At 50.6% G+C, this 18,517-nt stretch overlaps 1 protein-coding gene across 20 annotated transcripts in view; it reads right to left on the reverse strand.

Moving 5' to 3' along the window:
* INPP4A (inositol polyphosphate-4-phosphatase type I A) overlaps positions 1-18,517 on the reverse strand; it is a 150,672-nt gene that overhangs the window by 22,481 nt on the left and 109,674 nt on the right. For 19 of the 20 annotated variants that reach the window (XM_045445782.1, XM_045445784.1, XM_045445776.1 and 16 more), the window contains 7 exons: positions 16,189-16,361; positions 15,058-15,181; positions 13,741-13,867; positions 13,291-13,431; positions 11,381-11,478; positions 8,006-8,118; positions 4,224-4,378 (listed from right to left, as the gene is read on the reverse strand). In XM_045445782.1, coding sequence (XP_045301738.1) covers positions 4,224-4,378; positions 8,006-8,118; positions 11,381-11,478; positions 13,291-13,431; positions 13,741-13,867; positions 15,058-15,181; positions 16,189-16,361 — 931 coding nt within the window. Of the gene's footprint in view, positions 1-1,253; positions 3,600-4,223; positions 4,379-8,005; positions 8,119-11,380; positions 11,479-13,290; positions 13,432-13,740; positions 13,868-15,057; positions 15,182-16,188; positions 16,362-18,517 lie in introns of those variants that run through there. The other variant, XM_045445772.1, reaches the window with a different exon arrangement.

The raw sequence follows: 18,517 nt of genomic DNA on the forward strand, positions 1-18,517 counted from the left end.
AAAAAGTTTGGGAGAAAGGAAAAGAAAAAGGCAAAGGAAATTAAAAAAAAAAAAAAAAAAAGAGAGAGAGATACATGCAATGGATTTTATCAAAAGTATGGAAAAAAGAGGAGAACCAAATGGTAAGATTAAAAAAAAAAAAAAGGGATGAAGCCACAACAGAAAGGAAAGATGATATGCAGAAAAGGGTGTGGAAGGAATACCAAAACAAAACCAGCACAGTCACAAGGAGAAAGGAGAGAAAGAGAAGTGAAAATAAGAAAAAAATACTGTCGTCTACCAAAAACAAACACATGTAGGTTGACTAAATGGTTTTCCATGTTCGCCCTCTCTCGGCCGGCCAAGCACGACTCCATGCTGCCCTGCCATGCTCTCACATGCTGCCAAGACATGGGTTCCAAAACGCAAGCTGAACATGAAGAACCATTGGGGGGAGGGGGGTTGACCTTCTCACGGATGCCTGAGCAGGGGGCAGTGCCACTGACTGCCAGAGCTGCCTCTTGATGGACCATCCGAACAATGACCATTTAACTCAAATATCAGTCAAAGGCAGAGCCCTCCTCAGACTCATCCTGGCTGTCAGGCTAAGCAGTGGCAGGGCATGAGCTGCTGGTATCCCCAACTGTCCGAGTTACTGCTCTACGGGGTGATCCCTGAGAATGGAATCCACCCGAGCTCACATTGGAAGTTTTGGGTTTTCTCTCCCTTTAGGCTGTCACAGAAAAAATACACTGAGGTGCAATGGTTCTGGAACCACATCCTCTATGACTGTCCACCAAAGTGGCAACAGTGACACAGAAGCAGAGACGCTGGGACACAGCAGGTGGCCTGAGAGGATCCACCCAGAGATGAGGAGCATGGAGTTCTTCCTCAAACAGAAACCTCCCGGGCTTTCCCAGAAGAACCTGGAAGCCCTAGAACGGCCCTGCTGGGATGTGCCATTCTGACTGGGGCCTCTTTCCAATGTGAGCACTGACTGACTGTCACATTCGCAGCCAGGGCAGTCTCGGGGGTGGGGGAGTGTCACTGTGGCTACTTAAGAAGGCACGCTCTGTGAGTTTCAGCCTCCGGATTGGGGACAGAGGGGCACCATGGGTGGTGAGCTGGCATTGGCTCCAGCGGCTCACAAGAGCTGAGTGTACAAATCTCTTCCCAGCTCCATGTTCCATGGTATCACACTGGTAGCTCGAAATCAGCCCCAGTGGGAGGATTTATGCCACAGAAATTGGCAAACACTATTTTTTTTGCTGGGGGGGGGGGCGGGGAGGGAGCTGGTTGTTAAACATTTGCTAGCACAGCACTGGCCACTGCTCACCCTGGACCTCTGGGAGAAATACAGCCCGAGTGTCAGCTCTGCCCCTTGACTCCACCCCCTCTCCCCACCCTGCACCCTTGCCTGCATGCTCTACTCTTCCATCTGGTAAGATGCAAGCGAGAAAGCAAGAGAACCAAAATGCATTCCTCCACTCAAGGCATGGCCAGTATTTACTGCTGCCTCCTTCCAGCCCCTGGCTGAGCCACAGGTTCTGGCCACACTGCAGCCAGAACTACTGGCTAGCGACCTGGCCACCTCAGGCTTGCTGTCTACAAACAGACTCATGTCTTCCCCACAGGGGATAATCCAGAATCACCTAAAAACAACCACATGCGGTGACAGCCTGAGCTGCAGTGTGGTCAGGCAGACAGGTGGCAGTGAGCATGGCGTCCAGGCTGTTGGGGCTACTGGGTCCTGAGGGTCTCAGGGTGCAGGCGGCCGGGACCAACCTTGGTTCTTATGTAATAGTATCTTACATGATTATAAGGTAATACATCATTACTACAGAGATTTTAGAAAATTCAGAAAAACATAAATAGGAAACTTTAAAAAGACTTCCATAATTGGAGCTGAGCGGGGGCTTTAGAGAGGCAGAGGGAGGCCCAGGGAGGAAGGTCCTTCCCTACTCGGGACGCAGGGTCCCCACCTGGCATACAGGAAAGCAACACCAACTTCAGAGTCAGAAGCACCCGGACGAGTGACAGGTATGACAACACCCAGAGGGTGGACGAGCAGGCATTCGGGACAGCGGGTGGGAGTGTGGCAATTTGTATTAAAAGCCCTACAAAGGTGTATACTTTCTAACGTGAGGGATCAATGTGGCAAATGTGAACAGGTGCGTACATAAGGCTATTCGCCACATCCTTAAGGTGCTGAAAACCACATATAGCTTAAATATTCCACGACAGCAAACTGGATAATTATGATGTAATGAAAATGGCAAGGTCTCTATTTGTTAACCTGAGAAAGTGCTCACAAGCAGTTAAATGAAAAAAGTAGGCTAAAACAACAGGCATAACTGCAAATATAATTGCATTTGTTGGCACACACATGTGTTTTGTTCACTATTTAGGGACTTGATTAACCAACGTGTGCATTAACCACACTCACACCTGCATGTATGTGTATGTATATGACTATGTCTGAAAGAGTCAGCATCAGATGTTAGCACCGTTTCTTGTTAATAGTAGGAATACGGAGAATTTGGGGGGGGCAGTGTGAGAACAACTGGTGTAGGGGCTTATCCGTATTTTTAAATTTTGCTACAAGGGGTACCCATTTCTATGTGATGAAAGTTATAAAAATTTGCTGTGTGCACTGAAAACCACAACCACAACCATCTGTGCACATGTGGGTACTGCCCACGCAGCCCCATGGTGGGCCACAGGTCAGCAGATGTGGCAGCCCCTGTGTCTTTCAAAGAGCCCCGTTCTCCCTGGTCTCCTGAGACCTCTGTGCTCAGATACGGTCAGAATGAATTATTTTCATCAAATCTGTTCCAGAGGCCGAGACTGGATAGATGTCTACACATCAACTGTACACCTGACTCAGGGCCTGTCTACTAAGTGGACCTGATCCTCATCTTTGCTCTGACAACCACAGGTATCTCCCTTCTATTTTTCATGTTTCTTCTCTGGTGGAGGTCTGCATCTCACCAGAGAGGTCCCTCCCATCACCTGGCAGCGAAGAGGGTGCAGATGTGGCTGGAATCCCAGGCCCCGCCACCCCCATGGCATCAAGGATGCTGAGCCTGAAGGGCAGGCCATGAGGACAGGTCCTTAGCCAAGGGTGCCCAAGCAGGGGTCTCAAGAGTCTCCACTGCTTCCCTGAGGCTCAGCGCAGGGAGGGTGATGAACTTTCTACACACGTGTGAATAGAAGCCCCAAGGAAACAAAGAGGTCTGTAGGACTGCGGGAAGACAAAACAGGGAAAACACAATTCCATTTCTACAAAATGCGATTATCAAGAGGCAGGAGCTCAGGCATCACTTTTGTGCATTATTGTGAGAAGGTCAAACAGCAGAAACATACAGAAAGGATAAGAGAATTGAACGCTTTAAAGAATTTGGTGAGAGGACAAACGATACAGAACATTCAGTAGGAGTGACCGTTGGGAACGAGACTTGGACAGCATTGGTGGCTACATTGAAGGAGACGGGAAAACCAGGTTTCTTATCCTTTCTTTTGGTATGTGAGGTAAGGTGCTCCCCAGCAGTGCTTGAAACAAGGCATCGATCAACAGTAGACAGTTTTTAGTCCCGGGTTTCATTCTGCAAACACGCCTGCTGCCTCAGAATCAGAACATCATTAGGGTGAGGTCGCCACGGCACACGGACAAGTGGGGGCTGCTGCCGTTACCATAAAACACTCATTTGACACTTTGCTAAGAAAAGCAAACTGTGTCGATGGCTAGAGAAGAAGCGGAGCAAACCGGTGCAACCTGCAGACGCGTTTTCTTCACTCAAGTTTGAAAGGGGATAGATATGTGCACGGTGGAAACAGCAGATGCCTGCTGAGGAAGCTCTGGCCCTAATTTCCAGCCGCAGCAAGGCGGGGGCGAGGCAGGGGGAGCCGTGTGCCAAAGGACTTCCACACGGCTGCACGTGAGTCCCCTCGGCAACCTCCTGACACCTAAGCTTGCCCCGAGGTCATCTGACTTCAGAGCAGTCCTGCTCACAGAGACTGCTAGCTCTCTCGTCCCCCTGGACTTAGGAGAGAACACGGTCTCAATTTGAAAGTGCCAACAGTTTGACTTGGCAGACATCAGTGAATTTTCCAAAGTCAAACTAGAGCATGCCAGGTGGAGTCAAGGGGACTTGGGCAGGGGGAGCCCCGGCAGGGCCGGCTCATCTGCAGTTTACACGGAGCCCAGGGCAGGCGGGGCGGGTGGCCTGGGCAGCGGGACTCACCTGCGCATGCACTCCAGGGCCTGGGTGAACACCTGTGGGGCCATGCCGTGCTCGTGCTGCAGGATCAGGCACTGCTCCAGCGTCACCGACATGGCCGTGCGGTCCTTGGCGCTCTTGCAGCTGGTGAACCGGACCCCGTTAAGGCGGCGGCAGATCTGCCAACAGGAACACAAGCTGTGCTCAGAGGGAGACTCTGCAGAATGTAAACATGCTTTGCGCGGGACACAGGCTTCGGATGGCCAACGGCAGCGTGTGGCAATGCCAACTCCCAGGGTCAGCGTTCCCTCTGCTTCTGCTCCCTGACTCTATGTCCTGCCAGAGCTAGCAGCAGAAATGAAGTCACTGCCCATGGGACCTCCTCTCATCCCTGGTAGTCCCTCGTGTGACTCCCTACCTCCCAGGCCACTCCTTCAAGGCCCAGACTCCCTTATTTTCTGGGGCATCACTGTCTGTTCACTGACCTTACCAGCTGTCCTCTTCCAAACTGTGCCCAGGCCATTTCGTCACATTCAGGCCTTTGCTGCAGGCCCTTAGCAGAGCAGGGCAGCAAAGACCAGCCCAGGAGGTCAGAGCAGCTCACAGGATGCCCAGCCCCTGGCCAAGTCTCCAGCGCTTTCTGGAAGGCATAGCATAGACCCATTGTCTCTACTCTCTTCATGCCCCCCCCCCCCCCATAGACGGGAAGAGCTCAGAAGAGCTTCCCCTTTGCCACCTCCTGACCAGCAGGCCCCACAGGCCATCCTCTGCCTCACTCAGGGCCAAGCATGGGGTTAGGTGCCAGTGCGCTTCTCCCTTCACAAGTCGGGGGCTCACGGTGGGGCAGCCTCCTAGCTGAAAAAAGGCTGCCCCAGGGCACCTTCTTTTTCCACAAGAAGGGCTTTTGGGGGCATTTTCTTCGAACCACTAGATACAATTCTAGGTACACATTCCCCAAATGCTGAAAGCCCTAAAATTAAAATAAATTTAAGTTTACAGCAACTTCATTTGGCAGCATGACCATATCTGAGCCAATGTGAGACTATTTATAATCTTCATTTAACCGATTTTGTATAAATAGTCACACTTTACAATAAAGCAATATTAACGAGTTTAGTTCCAGAGCACTGCCCCAGACTCTCCCGGTTACGTCAATCATATATATGTACCACATTAACCAAAGGGGATGTGCCACTGTATTACACATATGTGCACAACTGTATACCATATCACCTTCCTAAAATACAGAAGCTGTGAATTACAAAACATCTACTCACAAGAGCTTCAGGTAAGGGGCTGTGGACCTGTACCAGGTACTGCACCTCGACAACAATACTGGCAGTTAGTGAGAAATCAAAGCTAGATGACAGTGGGCTCCAAAAACCTGTCACACTCCAGAGAAATATCAGAGCCACTGCAGACTGCCCTGGAGACAGCACCACACCTGCTTCTCAAAGCCAAGAACATGTAGCCACTGTCAGGAATGCCTCTAGGTAGAGAACACAGTATGGTCCTAAGCACTGTGTCTAGAGAAAGACAAAAGAGAAGATGCCGAAACGAGTTCAGCCAAGGCCATCTGGAGGAAAACAGCCTTCTTTTGAGAATGGACAATAAATTTTTAAGGGGGAAAAAAAAGACCCTAAGCATCCCCTAAGCTTGCTGAAGAGTGATATAATCCCAATGCATAAAACCGTAACTGACGAGGTGAGGGTGAATGTACACCTGCTCACTAAATTCTACAGACTGCAGAGTTGATGAACCAGAAATGTGTAGTAAGCACTTACATTCATAAATGGTGCATCCATAACTAAAATGAAACTACAGAAGGCAGGCAGGGGTGACCAAAGGTGCATTCTTGCCCAACAGGGCGATCTGTAGCACCAGGTTCCAGTCTCTAGGGGGCCATCAGCCAGTTTGAGAGCTCTGGCTGGTCTCCCCATCCACAAAATGAGGGCCTAGACCTGACCAATGATATCCTAACTGTTTAGCCAGGAACCTCTTATTATACACAGAAGTAAAAATAAATAAGACCTAGAAAAGGAGGGCAGCTCTGGCCAAATTGGCCATAGTGACTTGGCATTGCACAAATATCTGTTCTCCCCAGTTGGAAAATATAAGAAGTGATGTGTCCAAGGGCCGCTGAGACTTTTCCACCTCTGAATCTGTACATTGAACCTCTGCTGGGAACAAAAACTATGGGACTGCATGGGCTGCTTTTGGGACCTGGTTACAGAGGATGGTGGATCATTGCCATAGCTAATGATTTTTCTGTGGTCTAGAGAGAGGAAAACAGAACCCCAGTTCCCAAACAGGGTATGTACCAGTCTCAGCACCCACTGTCAGATGTAAAGCCATCTGCATGCTTGTTCTAAGGAAAGTGAACCAGGGGGGTGCCTGCCCTGTGCCACTGTGGAGGATTGGGCTGTCACCCCCTGGCCTCTGTGTCATGTGAGAAAAGGCTTGCTCTGTGTCTGAAGTCTTGCAAAGATACCTGTGTAACAGGCTTGTCACAGCCAGCCAAGGGGCAGCCCCCTAAAACATACTAAAAGAAAGTAAGGGGCTCCTCTGCCTTAAAGGAGCCTGCTGCAGAGGTGCCCCAGCACCCAGGAGCCCACCCTACACCCTATTTGCTGGGTCCAGCCTGAGCAAGCAAGGGCAGATGAGGCCCCAGAACCAGGAGGATATTTGAAACATATCCTGTATTCCTGTCACTCAGTGCCTCAAAATGTGTTCTGTTGTGAAAAGATTCCACGGGCAGTCTGGCCCAGAAAGGGGAGCTCCCCAGCCCACAGCTGTCATGAACAGAGTCTTCCCAGCTGGGGCACTTGAAAGGCTCAATGAACAGATTAATATACAGAGGGGAGCGTCCACTCTTCACAGCTGCATTCAACAGAAAGGCATCAGTGGCCACATCTACTAACAAAGGCACAGAGTGGGGCATGTTCAAAGAGAGGGCTCCATGAAGACAAGTTCGAAAACACAGGGTCTACCAAACAGCCAGCAACCGGCATGACCAGCTGAGACCGTCTGCTGCAGTGGAAGAGACCCTTCCCAATGAGGAGAACAGGAAAGCGCTGGAATAGGCTGCTCTGGAAAGCCACTGGCAGCAGGGGACAGCCCTCCTGCTACTTGGGATCTGTGAACTGGGGGGTAACCGGGTGTGAGTGAGCAGTGCGGTGTCTACTCCTCCTCTAGGAGCAGAGGGGCGTGTGTCCATCCCTCCCCTGTGCTCAGGCCAGGCTGGGAGCTGGAATGCCCTCTGGGGATCACTCGTGCTCCTGAGTGTGCGCGTGCAGGTCCCAGTGCCTCTTTAACAAGGGAGAGTGAAAGGCTAGCTATGAAACTACACAATTACTTTTATGAGAATATACCAGAAGTCTAAGTGCTTAGGAAAAGAGGAGATCCAAACTGCAATGTACAGAAAATACTGTGTCAAAAGAGACTGCCAAGGTCACTATGGTCTACTTTTGAACCTATTAAAAGATGCAGTCGGCAGTGAGTTTTAGCTGGTATCTATCGCCGAGGCTTCTGAAGGTGACAACTGTCACCAGCTTGGTTATTAAATGTCTCAGGGGAGAGAGTGTGTGTCAAGCTTATCAGAATTCAGGCAGCCCTAAAGTAATGAACTCACAGGAAACTTTCAGTGTCTCTCAGAGTTTTGGACATATTCAGTGACTTTCTTCTGTGTCCATATGGAGAAATTTGCTCTCTCCGCTCCTGGCTAAGATTTTTATTTATTAATATAATTATTTTTGGCAACAAGGGCGACAATAACATTCTTCCCCTCACTATAACGAGGTTACTACCTCAGCAGCTTGCCAGAGAATGTCGACGTTCTTATTCTTCCTGGCATGTACGTTCTGGCCCAGAAATCGCAGCAGCTCTGGGAGGCAGGTCTGGCTCCGAGATCGAGGTAGGCCTGCAAGACAGGAGGAGTCCATGAGAGCCAGCGCTGCTCCCAGAACTGTGGCCCAAGGGAGCCATTGTGGCATGAGCTCCTGGCCAAGCTGACAGTGTAGTGTGACTTAAACAAGAAGTGGGGGGGGGGGGGGGTGTGCTTAGGGATTGGTCCTGGCTGCTGGCATGGAGAGCACTTAAATAACTTTCAAGGCCATTTCAGGCCCACCTGCAAAGCGCAAACACTCATCTTCTTTTAGCTTGTCAGTGAGGCTGGAGCACAGACATGGGGTCATCCAGGGTGGGAGGGAATTAAGATGATCCATCTGGTCTTCAGTGCCCCCACAGGGAGAGGATACTTAGGACAGTGGGTCTCGACCACTGAGTGGGCTTGGCAAGCCCTAGGGAACGTCCACTCCGAATGTCCACTCTGGAGTGACCCACTCTGACAGCCTCCCTCTGCCACCATGATAGTCTCCAGCCCTTCCAGGACCACTTGAAGCGGAAAATCAGTCCGATCACCTCACCTAAGAAACCTGGGATTTTCAAACACCAGGATCATCAGAGAAAAAGAGAAGAGCCTCAAGATCTTATCCAAGGAAAACAGCCATGGTGCTTGAATTCCCAAATTAAAACCAAACACATGGAATTTTGAGATCCAGCTGCACATAGAGTTTCTACCACACAAGCTCACCCTGGTGCACCAAGGATCTTATGCTAATAACTTCATGCACCTGGTATGTGCCCAGCACCATGATGATCAGGAGACTGGGGCAGAAACAGACATGGAAAGAGGGCTCCTGCTGTGAGGGGCTCAGTCTGTGATGGAGGCTGTGGGAGGCCAGAGGAGGCAAGCTTGTCTCCTGGAGGAGACACAGCATGTTATTTCCCAAAATTGGCCGCAGCTTCTTCCCCAGGCCTCCACGGCCCCACTCAGAGCACATCTGTCCACTGATGAACTGAGCAGACTTAGGAGGTATTCACTGGTTGGGCTCCACTTCCTCAGCCTCACAGAGCCCCGATTCTCCTGGGGCTGAAGGCACACTGGGTTGCTGTTCCCCAGCATCCTAGATCACGGTCCAGTGCTACTGGCCCACCCTGGAGAGGCCCACACCTGGGCTGCTTTTGTCCTATAGGCCACACCCTTCCTTGACTTTCATCACCAGCCTACGTGCACATCTCCTGGGGTCTCACATCCCTGGAAACAGGCCACCCTCCAAGATGCTGAGCACAGAACTCCCACTTCCTGACCGCATGGCTCACTGTGCCCACTCTATCCTCTGCATGGCCTCTGTCCCTCTGGTCCAAGCTTGGGTGGCTGCACTGTCTCTGACCCCTGCAGCAGTTGGAATATGGGCTCCAGCCTGGGCTCCCTCACTGGGGGACTCACCCTCTGCCTTGGTATCCTCAAATGTCAAATGGTGTGGAATCAGGCCCACCTGCCAAGGCTGCTGTGAGGATCACGTTAGCTAATCCATGTAAAGTATGTAGATGGCCTGGGAAGGATTTGACAAATCTGTAACTTTCAACTATGATCACTGCTGAAGCACATGAGGACGCCTCACTACCTGGGGGTTTTCGAAGGCCCAGGTATTGGTGACCTTCAGCTGAAGCCTCAAGGGATCCTTTGACTCACGGCTGTCAACCCTGGTCACCTGGGCAGTTTCTGGAATATCTGACGCCCACCAATCAGGCATCAGGACTGTCTAGCCTCCCTGGTGAATCCAGCATACAGTCAGGGCTGGCACTTCTGTAGTTACCTGGGGACACCGATGCTGCCTGATGTAAGCATCCTTTATCTCCTCCTGTCCACAGCAGCCCGCTCTCTTCCCCTTCCTGATGGCAACACTGCCACCCCTGCAGAACCCCAATCTGTAGTCCTGAGCTGCTCCTGCATCTTGCAGCCAGTATTTCTCTAGCTCCTTCCCTCACTGCCCATCTCACATTTCTGCCAATCTCTGGGAAGAGTGGACCATCGAGGTAGTACCATTTAGTCATTTACTTGCTCTGGCTGCTGCCCTCACCACACTGAATGAGCCTCAGAAGTCAGCAGGCACTCCTTCTCTCACCCACCTTCAGCACCCAGGTAACACTGCTTCTCTCCTGCTTCCAAGGACTCTCTCTCTGGCCTATCTGTTGAACCTTTTCTTCCCAAGCCACCTCCACTGGGAGAAAACACTGCACTGGTGGTCTGCACCCGTCCTCCAAGTCAATCAGCACACTCTAGCTGATTTGAGACGAATCCCTGAAGTCAACTCCCCAGCCCGGTCCCTTGTAACACAGCATCTCCTAACAGGACACCTTCGCCCACTAAGCGCCAAGCCTCAGAGCCAGGCTAACCCTTCCCTGCTACCAAAACTAACACCTACCTCATTGTGCTATCATGGGGAATCAGTGCGGAAATGTGTGCAAAGCACAGCACAGCGCCCCGGCACATCAGTGATCCGGGAATGCAAATGAAGCCTTTTCACGTCTTCCCTTCTTGGCAGTCCCCTTTAGAGGACACTGGTGTTACCCAGGGTTGGAGTCTGCCTCCTTCACCTGGGGGTGCTCCCCTACTGGCTGGGACAGTGCCAGCACAGACAGGCAGAGCCTATTCCTATCCAGGCAGGGTCCAGTCTCTTTCATCACTGGGTCCCGTGGTGCTTCATATGGGGCAGGTGCTCAGTAAACATGTACCGGGGTTAACATCAGGAGAGAGTTCCCCACGTACACATAGTGTGCTTAACCCTGGGTTCTTGCCTGAGTCCAGCAGCACAGAGAGGGCTGTCAGCTGTGATGGCTACTGTCACTCTCCACTGCCTCCAGGGACACCCAGACAGGGGCCCTCTCGCTCCCCACGGCAATAAGTGTCTACCCAGCATCTTACTCTATGTGCTACATAGATACAGGGGCAGGGGGAGTTCACACCAGTCCGGGCCGAGTGGGGGCCCTGCCTCTGTGATCCCATCTGCCCTACCAGTAGGAGCACAACATGCACCACGGCATCAATGCACGCCAGGGACTGGGACAGCGTGTGACAAAGCCTCGCGTTAGAACGGGCAGGCCAGAGAAGAATCAGCAAGGGCAGTGGCCTGAGGGAAGCTTCTCTGGGTGGGGACTCACACCACACAAAGTCTGAGCAGATGAACAGGCTTCCAGAGGGACAGGGAAGCCAAGGAGGAGTCGTGCACATGGAGGCAGCATCCAGATGGTTGGTGGGCAGGAAAGGCTCAAACACCCAGGGTGACACAAGACAGACAGCAGGTGAAAAAGAAACCTACCGTGAGTGAAGAAATACTTACAATCTTCAGGCAAAACTTCCTTAAACTGCTCAAAGTAGGAATTTAACCGCACCAAACTTTCCACATTGATAACTTCTTGTAAAGACGTATCACCAAACCTTCGGAGGTCATACGGGAACACCATTAGTGAATGACACTTCCTTCCAGCATGAACATAACTGCCTTGAAGCTAACAACATGGATTCTCTCAAGCATTATTTGTGCACATCTATATTCTAAGCCACTTCCCTCCTCCCAAGCATACGGTCATCTCTGCTGTGTTGGTGACATGTTTAAATACATTTCATTAGCAGGAACCACACACATTTGTTACAAATGTGCCTAAAAGATTACAGAACTCCATCTGTCCCAGACCCTGGTGCAGCATACACAGAAACCCCTCTCACAGCCACTCACTGTGAGTCCCCATCCTCCCATCCCGGGGGTGCTTAGGAGAGGGGATGGCAATGGGGCTCTAGCTGGGATGTGAGGACACAGTCCTGTACTTGAAGCTGAAGTCACACTGCCCACTAAATAATCACACCCGACTAGCTGTTCCTCCTGGACTGTATGGGAGGCCCTAGCTCTCTTCTCTCTACGCAGACTCATCCTGTGCATGCCTCACAGGTAGCCAGGACATGCCAGATGTGTAAGGTAGAGGAAGAGGAAAGTCACCGTTGAGAAAGACCCCCAGATGGTCATTAATACTGGCAGGCTCTGAAGTCTAAGGCCCGGATGCCCAGTCCAGCTCCACTACTGCTCTGCTGAGGGACTTCCCTGCACATCAGCCTCTTCAAGATCCCATGTCACCCTTAAAAGAGCAGGACTCCCTCCTGTGGGTCCACCACAGTCCATTCACCCCAATGCCCACAATGGCTTTTCCTCTAGGCACCTGCTCCCTCGGGGACTGCCCCAGGACACAGTGAGCGGGGCTTGTTTATGAGCTGAGGGGAGAGTGTCCCAAAAGCAGATAAATGAGCAAAGACCTTGCACTCACCAAGTCTTCCCCATCCCCACTGTCTCACCCTCCTCTACCTGCCCCTCTGCTCACTGTGACATGGCCTTGCCTCAGCCCTTGCCAGAAACTGCTCTTGCAGAGTCATCAAGAACGGCAGCTGCCAGACACAGGGAGCATTACCGTCTTCCCTGGGACACCTCCCGACCGGGCCCCTGATATTGCCCACTCTCCCTGAAGTGGGTTCTTCCAGCTCTGCTCGCACCTCAGAGGTCTCTGCTTCCTGAGCAAGTGGCCTCAGCTTAAGGTGGCCCCCATCTGTCCCTGAGCACGATCTTCTTCCTGGTTTCTGGGCTCAGTAGATGGAAACACCCCCTCACTACCGACCTGGAAGCCTGTTATTCTCTCCACCATCTCTCTCATACCCTGCGTAACTACAAACCACACCTTCCATTTCACCACTGAAATAGCCCTCCAGTCTGCCCCCGCTGCCCATCCTGGTCTGGGACCTTGGCCTTCAGCACCCCCGATGGTTTGTCCCCACCTGCACTTGCTCAGGCTTATTGGCTTGAGATGCCAGGTCTTTCTTTCACCTCCTCATCTGACCAACTCCTACTTACTCTTCAAAACCCAATTCAACCATCAGCCTCTCCAGGAAGCCCTCTCTCACACCCTCTCCCTGGGTCTCCTGTTAGGACCCCTACTCCCTGTATTCATCTTCATCCTTGTGTCCACATCTCTCTCCTACCAGCCCAAGTCTCTTGAGGACACAGACCACATCTGGCTCATCTTTGTATCCCTAGCACCAAACACAGGGCTGGGTATATGGCTGCATCTGAAGACTGTTGGCCAAAAGAAGGAAGGTATGACAAAGTCTACGCAGCACTCAGAGCCTGAAGAGGGCTAAGGACATTTTCTACAGCACCTCACAAGAGCACTCCAGCCACCCCGGTCCCCACGAGAGCCAGGCACGCACCTCTCGGCTAGTGTCTGCTGCTCGTTGATGCCCACATTGAAGAGGACGGGCTGCACCCGCAGCAGCATGCCGCTCTGGATCTCCCGGGGCAGGGCGTCGAACAGGGGGCCCGGCAGAGGGATCCGCACGTTGAACCCATCACTGCAAAACAGTGGAGAGAGCCAGAGGATGGGTGAGGGCTGGGACAGGGGAGAGGCAGGAGAGGAGGTAAGTGAGAAGAGGAAAACCAAGCTGGCCTCGATACTGGAGTGCAGACTGGCCGTCCAGCTCAGTGGTTTCCAAACTGCTGGTCATGAACCTTTACAGGTCTGTGAAATTAATGTGGAAGGCTAGGATCAAGATATTTAACTGAATGAAACAGAATAAAACAAAAATGAAAGTACATCACATGTAATGAACATAAATTAAAACACAGTGCTAGTTCTGAGAATTAAAAAAAAATCTTTCTACCGATTTCCAGTGATGACGGGCAGCATGTCTGTTGATGCATTAGAAGTGGCCTGAGTGACTTTGAAGGTCACGTTCCTCAGGTCCATGATTCCAAGGCTCATGTCCTCCAGCATGGCCAGCTCCTCACCTGGATGCGAGAGACGGATGGAAGGAGGTCAGGTGGAGGGGACCTGCCCCGTGGGCTCAGCACAGCCACAGAGCTGTGGGAGGTGATGGGATCAGGCGTGGTGTGACGAGAGGGGGCCTGTCTCAGCCTCTTCACCAGCTGACCCACTTCTCCATGGGGAAAGGCAGCTACTGAAATCCCCCGCGGCCACATTCAGCAGCTCGGCTGGTGGAAACATGCACCACGACTCACAGCCCTCTCTGGCGAGGGGAAGTGTGGGGCAGAAAACTGGCATGTATGGAGTCTCAGAAAGCAAAGCTGGCACTTTAGAAATGGACAGAGACAGCAAAACAGCACACTGGGGCTGGACCCCTCCACTCCATAGTGCTTGGCATTTACTTGACGTCTTATAACTCTAAAAACTGACAAATACTTCTAAAAAGTTATCCATTTTTATCCTCTCAGAATAAAAAAATGAAAGTAGGAAGGAAGAAGAGTCTTTTTAGAGGGCAATTTGGGAATATCTATGAAATTTAAAAATATTCCTGCCCTTTGACCCAGAAACATTCCTTCCAATAATGTAGTGGCTGCAGAAATGGGCCGACAGGCACACACAGACTTGTGTGTGGAGACCTATGGCAGCACTGTTTTCATAAGAATAATTCAGGGGCGCCTGGGGCTCAGTTGGGTGAACATCCGTCTTCAGCTCAGGTCATGATCTCACGGTTTGTGAGTTCGAGTCCCACGACGGGCTCTGTGCTGACAGCTCGGAGCTTGCAGCCTGCTTTGGATTCTGTGTCTCCCTGTCTCTCTGCCTCTCCCCTGCTCATGCTCTGTCTCTCTCTGTCTCTCAAAAATAAATAAATGTTAAAAAAAAAAAAAAAAACAACCTTAAAAAAAAGAATAATTCAGAAACGGCCCAATGTCCCACAGGAACATTGCTTAAATAATTATCATCCATCCTCAACCAGAAAGATCTTTGTTTGTAACAACCAACAACAACAAAACAAACTACAGATGTGTGTGTCTGTAACTACATAGGACTTTTATTTGGTTCTTGCATATTTTGATGATGTTTAGATTTATTTTCATCAGCATGCGCAATTAGAAAACTATCTGGGAAGAAAGAATGGGAATCACACATGTTCGTACTGCCCAATACCCCCAGGATCCCGGAGGCATAGGGTGTGTGGGAGCCCCTGGAGCCTCACCATAGGTGCTCAGCAGGCTCTCGAACTGGGCCAGCAGCCCAATGGTGTAGAGCTGGCGCAGGAAGCCATCGTCATGCAAGCAGTTCCTCAGCTTGATGATGAAGCCACAGATGAGAGCAGTCAGCTGTGGGGGAGACACGAGGTGAAGCGGTTGTGAGGGGGACAGACACCTCCTCACTAAATGGCTACCAGCCTGTGCCTTGCCCTTGGCCCTGAGTTTCTCCACTTTCACGGCTCTGGCTGGGCCGCAGCAGCACCTCTTCCCCCTCCATCTGGGGTGTGGGGAGCACTCAGCTCTGAGGCGATGCGGGGCAGAGGCCATGGGGAGGGCGCACAGCACTCCAGGCTTGCCACTCCTATTGCTCCCAAAGGCTGGTTTGGTTTTGGCTAAGCTTCCAACCTGAACTGCCTGGGCTTCCTCCTGGGCTAGAACCTTCTGGAAGCCTAGAATTAATTTCCCACCATGAAAAGGTCCTGTATACTCACAGATTCATACCAGCTCTGGCTGGAAACTGAAGTGATCATAACAAAGAACGGAAGTGAGAGGCAACACGGTCACTCTGCAAGTTACCTCAGTGGGAGATATTCTGTGGGATGAAACAGGCCTCACAAGGATGGGCTGGTGGACCCGCAGAGACCAGCCTGACCTTCTATCACTATTCACTTTGCTTTTGGTAACTCGCATCTACCAAACTCGTGACATTCTCCAAAAGAGAACAGAAACTATCACAGCAGTTGTGCACAAGCAGCAGAACTAAGGCACTGACAGCAATAATCGTGTCTCCCTCACTAAACTCCTTTGTAGGAAAAAAGGTGGCAAAGAGGCCTGTGTCATGCACAGTGCAGCATGCCTTGGGCTGGAGCCGCGGATGTGCCCAACCCACCAGTGTCACTTCCATGGGGAGGAACAAGGGTGGACTCGGACCCTTTCCTAAATACAGACTTATCGAGTAGGATTCCTCCCTCCAGGTTGAAATCTAGACCTCTCTAGTAAATAACTTTAACAGCCACAGGCAGATGAGTATTGTCAACCTTGGTTTTTTCAGAGTGAAGCCAGAGAACAAGTTCCTAAGCCTGTGTTTTCTGAGGGTAGAGGTGCCCATGGGCTCCCATGCCACTCCTGGGGCTTACAGTTTGGCAGAAGACCACATCCCGGCGGTACTGCAGGCTCAGGTACGTGGCTATGGTGGGAGCGCTGTCCTGCATGAGCAGGAAGACCATTGCCTTCTTGGCCTTGTCACTCATCATGGCCACACAGTCTGTGAGGGTGGTCAGCAGGGGGTAAAGGGCCTCACTCCATTCACCTGGGCACGAGAAAGGAGACGTGTGAGGAGGAAAACTTTAAGAATTAGGTTCTATAAGTTTAGCAAGTTGCCTGACCCTAACCCTCATACTGCCCCCCTCCCCTTCCCCACCCCTTCTGCATCTTATATCTCTGCTCGGCCCAAGCTCTGGCCCAGAACTGGCACTAAGTTCTGCCTGGAACCAATCCAGTCTCCAACCTTCTGGCCTGAAGCTTTTCCAGTAAACAAAGAGGGGACCTACTGTGGGACCAATGATGTAGGCCTTGTTTCCCTAACCTACTGTGGGCTGTATACATAAATGCTCAGGATTATTTCTTTTGAGGAAAATGAGGAAAAAGTTTCTGTGAGTCATCTGCAATTCACCACTGTTCCTCCACCCAGGGCGAGAAGTGACCTGTTATCTTGCTTCTCTTGACCCAGGTATTAAGGCAAAAGCCCCCATCCTTCTAGAGCAAAGGACAACGCCACCCTTGCACAGCCAGTGTGTGGCTGTGGTACATTCTCACTTTCCACGTCTGGAGGAAAGACCGTTTGTTCCACATGGTTTGCCGTGTTTTCAGCTCTCAGAATATCCCCTGCTTCTGCGCTTTCTTCCCCGCCCCCAAACTCCCTGCCTGCTGCCCTCTATTTCTAGTTTAGTTTTCTCTTAGAGGTATTAGGAAATTGTGACCCTGTACCAAAACAATTTAAAAAAAAAAAAAAAAATAGAACCTCAGGGTAGAAAAACAGAGTCAAAGGTATTTTGGGCTTTGGCTCTTTTTTTGCCTCCCTATTTAGAAGGCATTTAAAAGAGAAAAGACATGCCCTCATCAGTTCTATTTATAACAGGTCACCAAGCCCAGAAAGAAGCGTTTGACTGTCACCACTGGGTGAGCCCACCACAGCAGAGGCTGCGCAGGCAGGGAGTGGAGCCCAGGCAGCACACGGCACTCAGGATGAGGTGTGAGTGACACCACACCCACAGACGTCACCGCACTGGGGAGAAAGGGTAAGCTCTGTCTTAGACAAACAGAATCCAAAACCCTGAGTGAAGGGAGACGGGCTTCACTCTCTCAAACTGTATGGGTAGCACTTTGTTGAGACACAGATTTAGAGAAATGCCTAAACCTTGCAAAAGGACTTCCCTATACTCAGTGTTCAGCTGAGGCAGATTTTCAAGTACGTGAATCCATTCAAAGTCTGGAAATGATCTGTGTATGCAGGCACACCGTATGTGGACAAGGATTTATATCTGTAATTTAAAAAAAAAAAAAGCAGGCTTAAATTTTGAAAGTCTATAGCAGGAAAGGTCTTAGCAAAGAACTCATGGTGACAGAGAACACTGGACCGAGGAGTGGAAAATATGTGTCCTGGGCCCCAGCTGCCGCTGAGCAGTGCTGGCCATGGACAAGTCTCTTGACCCCTTGGCCACGTGAGTCCTTTTTAGTAAAATGGAAGAGCTCTGCTGGATAACATCCAAGTCTCTTTCTTCCTCTGAAAAATCTCAGAGGCCATGTTTTTGTTTCTTTGAAGAACTCTGTTGCATGCATGTAAGTTATATTCAACAATGATCAAAAAAGACAATGGCAACTAAATTTTAATAGCCAAATAATTGGGGGAAAGGTAGGCAGTCATTAACTAAGAAGTAAATGCTCTTAGAGCAAATGCTGCCGGTTTTACTTTGCTTTTCCATTAACGTGCAGGTACCTATGCAATTAATATGCAAATTATCATCATTTTAATCTGAAAATGATCAGAAAGTACAAGTGGTCTTAGCTGACTAAGCAAATCTTCTCCATGCAATACTTTTTCATTTTACCTGCTTCTCTACTTCTTTTTCAAAAAAATCCATTTAAGTATGATGCAGTTTTGTTACATTAGGGGGGAAAAACTCTGAAAAAAAATTGGGAATAAAGGAAGAATGGTTAAGAAGCACTGGGATCTTGTCCTGAAGAAAAGATGTGGGTCTGGATGGGAGAGGAGCCTGCCATCTTCCCAGAGGAGGGCTCACACACGCCTGGATGGCTCCAGAATTCAGTAAGAGTGCCAGCCACCGTGTACATAAAACCAACCAGTGCTTTGGGGCTCCTGGGTGGTTCAGTCTGTTAAGTGTCTGACTTCGGCTCAGGTCATGATCTCATGGCTCGTGAGTTTGAGCCCCACATCTGACAGCTCAG

This window comes from Leopardus geoffroyi, chromosome A3 (genome assembly GCF_018350155.1).
Source record: "Leopardus geoffroyi isolate Oge1 chromosome A3, O.geoffroyi_Oge1_pat1.0, whole genome shotgun sequence".
NCBI lineage: Eukaryota > Metazoa > Chordata > Mammalia > Carnivora > Felidae > Leopardus > Leopardus geoffroyi.